The sequence below is a fragment of the Anoplolepis gracilipes genome, chromosome 14 (assembly GCF_047496725.1).
Source record: "Anoplolepis gracilipes chromosome 14, ASM4749672v1, whole genome shotgun sequence".
NCBI classification, from domain to species: domain Eukaryota; kingdom Metazoa; phylum Arthropoda; class Insecta; order Hymenoptera; family Formicidae; genus Anoplolepis; species Anoplolepis gracilipes.
This window is the reverse complement of record NC_132983.1, coordinates 7,702,867-7,710,757: the sequence shown is the minus strand read 5'-3', so window position 1 is coordinate 7,710,757 and position 7,891 is coordinate 7,702,867. Positions and strand designations below refer to the sequence as shown.

Below are 7,891 nucleotides of genomic sequence, written 5' to 3'. Positions count from 1 at the left end.
TATAATTACATTCAGTTGGATCTGTTTTCATATATAATTATTTTAAAATTTAACGAAATATGATTATATAAAGATATAGTCACATAAGATCATATTGCACCATTTTTCGGATATTATATATGATCATATAAAATTACACATATGGTCAGATCTTTTCATATCTAATTATATATGTTTACATCTGACCATGTTAAATTCTTTTTTTCTCGGGATCTATTATCTCGGGATTTATTAATTAGGAATATATCTTCTATAACATATATAAAACTGAAAACAATCCGAGTGTAAGTAAACATTTATCAAATGTGTTGTTTTGGTAAATATGCATAAGTACTACCCCAAAGAAAACTCAAATTTTTTTTATTGTAATCAACAAAACTAGTGCGAAGATAGTACGTACAAGTGTTTTTACGAAGGCGCAAGTCTTTTTATAAGTTTAAAAAAATGAAAAAATTACATAAATAAATTTATTCATCATCATTCGTAAGATCTTCAAAAAAAGTTGAAAAAAAAAAAACATGTATATTAGTTAGTTTCATAACACACACATACACACACACACACACACACACACACACACACACACACACACACACACGGGAGGCACACATACATATTTACCATTGTTTATAATCAAATACGATTTAACTTACCTCTTAAGAGATGAGATCACTATTATTATTATTCTTATTATTGTAATACGCTCTTATTTTTATAAGTATTTATAAAATATATAATACGTTCTTGAGATATTATAAGTATAAGCCTCAGATGTGTATTGTCAGTTTGCGGAGATTTGTTCTCCTGGCACATGTATCTACTTGAGAAAACTTGCAATATTCCATTCAAAACATTTTAAACATTTGAGTAGTGTTTCAATTAAACGTCGCTTCAAAGAATTAATCAGGTAATTTTGGACAGTACTTATTTATATAAAATAACACTTTATAACATTTTATTGTAACATTTGAAAAATTTTGATTAATAATATAATTAGTATAAACGCATGATTTTTACACATAAATTTTCTTTAATACCACAAGTTGTTAACTTTGATTAATTATTATAATCTTATTAAATGCATATTATATTATTTTTGCGCAAATGTGTAACAATTAGGTAAACAAAAGAGAAAACGCTGTTAAACAATTGTGATAATTATATAATTTGTATATTATATGAAAATACAATGTGTTTGTGTGTGTAGCGTGATAATAAATTTGATAAAAATCACATAAAATTTTCCAATTAATTTCTTGTTTATGTTAAAGTATGCGAGATCTTAATTAAATAGGTCTGTTTATTATACAGCAATTCTTTATTTTTGCTTAGCAGTAAAAATAGATTTAAAATAGATATGCAAACACAAATTTGTAGAACTCAATTTTAAACGGACATTATGGTGTGATCGCTTAAGAGCATTTCTTTTCACAGTTATAGAATAAATAAAATTATTAATAATGCTAAAATAACTGATACATTTTTTAAGTAATTAAGTAAAAATAATGCTCGATCTAATTATGATACTATTAATCACTAATCAGATTTTAAATGAAATCTTAAGAAATTATATCTTATAGATAGAAACATAATTATAAACAAACTGATAAAATTTTTTTTATTTAATTTACGCAAGTGATATATTTTTCATTTTAATAAATAATTCATCACACTATTTATAACTCTTCATAGTTATTAACTATATAAAATATATAGCATTAAGGTATTATAATTCAATGATTATTCTCTCTTTCTTTGTCACTCTCTTTCACTTTCTTTTTCTCTTTCGTTGTCTCTTTCTCTCTTTCTTTCTCTCCCTTTCTTTCTTAGCATATTTAGAATATCAAGACAATTGTGACAGTTTTGTTGTAAAACAAATATCATTTATTTTTTCACATGCAATCCAAGGATCATAGAAACAGAAAGTTAAAAAGATAAAGCTTAACTAACTGGTCAAGAATATCACGTCAAGAAACAATGTTTATCACCATATTGTTATTATTCATGTTTATTTTATTGGTGTATAATTATTATGTGCATCATGGAAGAAACGGTCGACTTATTAATCTTATACCAGGACCACCAGGCCTTCCGATTCTTGGTAATCTATTGCAATTCCATGTTTCAGCAGGCAAGATTAAAATTTTTAATTTATTTACATTAATTGGCAAACTATCCGTCATTCGTGCACACATGTAAATAAAAATTAAGTTCATAAAATCTCTGCTTTAGAACATATGCCTATCAACATTTATTGCATGCATTACTCATCTCAGCACTTCTTTTACAATATCCATATTCAATTCAGTTCTTATGATTAGTTTGTTTGTAACATATCTGAGAATAAAGGTAAAGTAACATTAAAAAAAAATGATAAAGTTAATACCTTAAAATTTTTTATACTGATGTTTTTAATATATTTTTCAGAAGAGCTAATGAAACTGTTGTTTAAATTCACTGATTACTATTATCCCATTTTTAAAGGTTGGCTTAGTTTTATACCTATTGTATTTATCCATAATCCAGATGATTTTGAGGTAATAAGGAAATTCATTTCTCTGTGGACGTATTTTCTATAGACATAATTACGAGACTTAAAAAAAAGATTCTTAAAAGATAAAAAGAAGGAACATTAATATTCGAAAAATTTAAATAAATATTTGAGATATACTTAATAAATTATTTGTGTATTTAAGATGAAGTAATATAAACTGATGTTTCTTTTGTAACATGTTTTCGATAATTTCAGACTATATTAAGTAGCACTAAGCACATTGAGAAAAGTCATTTTTATGATTTCTTATTTCCCTGGTTAGGCAAAGGTCTTCTTATGAGCTCAGGTAACGTAATGACATTAACATTTAAGCGCACATACGTACTCTTTACTATTACAGTCTGTTATCGATCTGCCTCCATAACAGAAAATCTAATAAAATGTTACAATTAGACTTAAATATTATCTTATACAATTAAATAATAAACTTATACAACTTCATTGTTATAAAAACCAATAAATTTAAAAGAAATTTATTACAAGTAAAGATTATAACGATGAATAATTTCGCTGTGATACACGTATTCTCAAGCAAATATAGCAGTAATATCTTAATTAAAGATTATTAATTAAATTATAAACATTATCACACGAGGGCACGTAATATACTTTTAATAAATTATTTTTATTTCCCAATTCATAAAACTTTAATTATAAAATTTTATGTTAATATTTGTTAATTCTTTTACAGTTTTATCAAAAAAAAGTTTCATAAAAATGTTTAAAAGATTATAAATATGAATTTTACAATAAAACAAAATAAATTTAAGATAATTAACTCTTGCTCCGTATTGTTATTTTGGCATCATCTAACCGTACAGATAGGGCAGCGTATTTTCGATAAGTTCATATTAATAAACTTATCGAAAATACGATGTAAAAATGTTTTAAAAAAATCTGAAAAAATTTATATATTTTCTTTGAGCATACTAAATAAAGACTAAAATTATCAATTTGAAAAATAATATACTCCAATATATTATTTTATGATTATTCGTTTTCGAAAAATTGACGTTGTTAGAAAAATCACGAACAAAAATGATCCATTAATACGGAATAAAGGTTAATATATTGTTTAAAATCGATCAATTAAACATTATAATGGAAGAGAAAATACAATTTTATATAATATTATTAAAATTTATTTATCATATAATTTTATGTTATATTATTTTTGTTTTAGGCACTAAGTGGCAAACACGGCGAAAGATATTAACACCTACATTTCATTTCAGTATATTGAATCAGTTTGTTAATATCTTGATCAAAGAGAGCAATTGCATAACAAATTCGTTAAAAGATGCTGGAGGAATAGTTGTAAAGGATTTATCATTTGTTAACGAATATACATTAAATGCGATATGCGGTAAGAATTCTGAAAAATCCTTATTGTTTTGTGTTATATGTAGAAATTTTACTATATATAATTATCTCCATAACAACCATTTTACATAATAACCATAGCTTATGGATAAAAAGATAGTTCATTCTCATGCACATTATCAATGCTGCGATAAAGATAGGTACATATATAGTATCTGATTTTTTTATACTCAAAGCTATTTATGAAATATATTACAATAAATCTTTGATTGTATAATATTTTTGTTTTATATGATCAATGCACTCATAGAAACTGCCATGGGCATCTCTCTGCAAAACTTCGGCGAGTTCCAGCAAAACTATCAAAATGCGATTCACACCATTATGGAACTGATAATTTATAGGTAATTTATATATAGTAAACAATTGTGTGATCCCCCTTTATGTTGTAATTATGTAATATATGTATGCAATTTGAAAAATAGTTTAATTATTTATTTTTTTAGTCATGTGAAGGTAAAAATAGTATAAACAATTAGTGTAAAACAGAAATTCTGTTTACCGGCTATTAGTAATCCATATATTGTACATGCCCGACTAAATGTTTAATTTCAAAATATTGTTTGCTATTTTTAAATTTTTAAAACATTAAAAAATTAAAAATTAAAGAAATTAATTGTACAATGAAATTTATAGATAAATTACATTTACATCAAAGAATCTATATTAATCTAATTTAGCAAAAACAAATGGCTAATGTTTTAGGAAATACTTCATATATTTTTCGTAATATACCCGGTAAAAAATTTCTTATATATAATTATATATAACAATATAAAAGTATATAGAAATATATAAAATTCTGTATAAGTTATGTATAGTTATGTATAGTATGCATAATTTTGTATTATCGTTGACTGACATCTAGCCAACATTAATATAAAATTATATATAATTATACAATAAGTCATATATTATTATATATAATTAAACATAACTTATATAAAATTTTATATATTTCTATATAATTTTATATTGTCATATATATCATATATGGTCATATATATCATCTATGATTATACATAATAAATTTTCTACCGGGTAGTTAAATTTTATTTATATTTTCTATGATTACTTAAAGTTTACTTTAAATATTTATGCTAACCTTAAATAAAATAAAGTTGTTACAAAATTATAATATTAAAATTATATAATTTTATTGAATTACGTTTTAGAGGATTTAGGCCATGGCTCTATAACGATTTATTATTCTCCTTATCGCCACAAGGAAGAAAGCAAAAAAAAGTTTTGAAAATATTGCACGGATTTACGGAAAAGGTGCGTTTTAAATCATTTTGTTTTATTCCTTTAAACTCTCTTTTTTGTATAATATTACAATAAATCTCATAATCTTTATATCACAAGATTACATGACGTTATTAATATTTATGCTACAGTACAATGTGTTATTACTATTAAATATAAAAAAATTATTTTAAAAATTTAATATCATACTTGTATGTGTAGATCATTGCAGAAAGAAAACTTTATCACGAACGCACCAATGGTCGGTACTTGAAAACCCTTGAAAGTGACAAAGAAATAGATGATGTCGAAGTGTTTGAAAGTATGTGAGAGATTAGCTTCTAATTTAAGCTTGTTTGCACAATCTAAAATTATTGTTGTAGTATTTGTACAAAATATACGTAATGAGATATAGCATATGTCTGTCGTAAATTAAATCATTATTATTTCTAATAGACGTTGATCTTTATACAAGAACAATGTTAATTAAAGAATGCAATAATGAGATTGAGCTAATATGCTGTTTTTGTTTCTAAAAAGTTAAAAAAAAGCGGCTGGCCATGTTGGACCTTTTAATAGCGGCATCTCGAGAAGGTTTATTAACTGATTCGGACATTAAAGAGGAAGTCGATACCTTTATGTTTGGAGTACGCATCAGTATAATCTTTTTTTTAATTTTGTATATTTAAGCATGTATGACGATATTATATACATGCATAATATAACAATACAATAATAAGTGATGATGATTACAGGGTCACGATACCATAACGAGGACTGTAATGTTTACTTTATTATTATTAGCTGAGCACAAAGATATCCAGGTACTTTTTTTCAATATTATTGCGATGTATTATTTAAATGTCAAATGGAAACATATAAGAGATTGATAAATTAAGAAAAAAAACTCCTTCACAGAATTGATATTTTTTGTTTCGTTTTACAAAAAATTGAAAAAACTAACAAAAAAAAAATTTCACTAAAAATATAAAAAATTACTACAATTGTTAAATTTATAAATGAAAAATACAATGACAATTGTGGAACATGAAATTTAGAAAAGAGTGAATTAAAAGTATGCTGAAGTAAAACTAGAGGATTGTAAATAAATACGTAATAACGCAGAGTTATTGAAACTTGCTTATTTTGGTTTGTTTATTTTTATATTTTTGCAGCAAAACATAGGAAATTTATTTTGATTTTATTAGGAATTATTAATATTATTAAAAATTTATTTGTGTGCATGAACATAAAAATCAGAATATTAAACAGTACAGTTTAAATATTATCAACACAGGAGCGTGTAAGGGTTGAAATCGATAGTGTGGTGCAAGAGAACGGAGGGAAACTTACAATGAAGGCGTTGCAAAATTTACCATATTTAGAGAGATGTTTAAAAGAATCCCTACGATTGTATCCCACCGTATTTTTCATATTACGAAACGCTGCGGAGGATGTAAAATTACGTAATTAATCACTGTCTTTTTGTATATATTTTGAACATGTCATATTTCATGGAGTATATATAAGTATATATAATATCAAGTAAAATAAATTTAATTCCTTTAATATTAAAAAAATACAATATTATGTATATTTTATTTCTTTACAATACTCGTACTTTTGTAAATTTTTATATTTTGTAATTATATAATATTTTTCAGATTCACATAAAATTCATATAAAATTACGTAATCCACTTTTTATTACACATTTTACCTGTCACATTATACGATGTATATTAATGAATGTAAAATAAGTTTAACATTTTAAGAGCATTGTGTACAATATTATGTACATTTTATTTATCAAAAAAATTTTTATTTTTGTAAAAATATTTCATAATTTTATAATACGCTTTTCAGAGTCATATGTAGTGCCTACTGGAACAACCTTATTTCTTAATATCATGAGAGTGCATAGAGACCCTAATTTTTGGCCAAATCCAGAAGTATTCGATCCGGATAGATTTTTGCCAGAAAAGATACAGAATCGTCATCCATATTCCTATATACCGTTCAGCGCAGGACCGAGGAATTGCATAGGTGAACTGTTATTTTTGTTTCTGTTCGTGTGGACAATTTTTGATAGTGTCAATAATAGACTTTAAATTGTATGATAGGTCAAAAATTCGCTCTGCTGGAATTGAAGACAATAATAGCATCTTTGGTGCACAATTTTTACTTGGAACCCGTAGATTATTTAAAAAATATGCAGTTAAAGGCCGATTTATTACTTTGTCCTTCCCGTCCGTTTTATATGAAATTCATCCCAATTAATCACAAATAGGCGTTTAAAATTGACACGGATATCATGTAAGTATATGTATAAGAAGATGAATTGTAAAAATAATGGAAAATTATTACGCATATTAGACGTTCAACATTATCAAGAAAATATATATTGCATATGTAAAAATGTTACGTGATTTCTTGTCCAGACACACACAAATGTATTCCTCGCATCTTCTTTCCTTTATTTCTCTTGCGATTAATCGGACGGTGATATTTCAAAGATAGAACACTGGGAACATCATAGAAAAATAAATAATTAAATTGATAATTAAATGCCTTAAATTAAAACGTATATTCTTTCCATTTTTTTGCCAACCTATGATTAACAACAGTCAAGAGTAAAAAGAATTATTAAAAAGAAGAACTATTAAAAAGAAAAGAAGGAAAAGTTATTTCTGAATGAGAGTCGGATTTT

At 24.9% G+C, this 7,891-nt stretch overlaps 1 protein-coding gene across 4 annotated transcripts; it reads left to right on the top strand.

The window, feature by feature from the left end:
* The first annotated feature begins 779 nt into the window (after positions 1 to 779).
* LOC140673318 (cytochrome P450 4C1-like) lies at positions 780 to 7,684 on the top strand. 4 transcript variants are annotated; one of them, XM_072906219.1, is made up of 14 exons: positions 780 to 907; positions 1,909 to 2,131; positions 2,428 to 2,537; positions 2,750 to 2,840; positions 3,738 to 3,920; positions 4,188 to 4,281; positions 5,113 to 5,215; positions 5,405 to 5,504; positions 5,723 to 5,829; positions 5,938 to 6,006; positions 6,480 to 6,648; positions 7,048 to 7,227; positions 7,305 to 7,497; positions 7,623 to 7,684. In XM_072906219.1, the coding sequence occupies exons 2-13, from the start codon at positions 1,978 to 1,980 to the stop codon at positions 7,469 to 7,471; spliced, it is 1,527 nt and encodes a 508-aa protein (XP_072762320.1). In that variant the 5' UTR covers positions 780 to 907; positions 1,909 to 1,977; the 3' UTR covers positions 7,472 to 7,497; positions 7,623 to 7,684. The 4 variants fall into 4 exon arrangements, with proteins under 4 accessions (XP_072762320.1, XP_072762321.1, XP_072762319.1 ...); XM_072906220.1 differs by lacking the exon at positions 7,623 to 7,684 and having other exon boundaries at positions 1,909 to 2,101; positions 7,305 to 7,572; XM_072906218.1 differs by lacking the exon at positions 7,623 to 7,684 and having other exon boundaries at positions 7,305 to 7,572.
* The last annotated feature ends 207 nt before the right edge of the window (positions 7,685 to 7,891 follow it).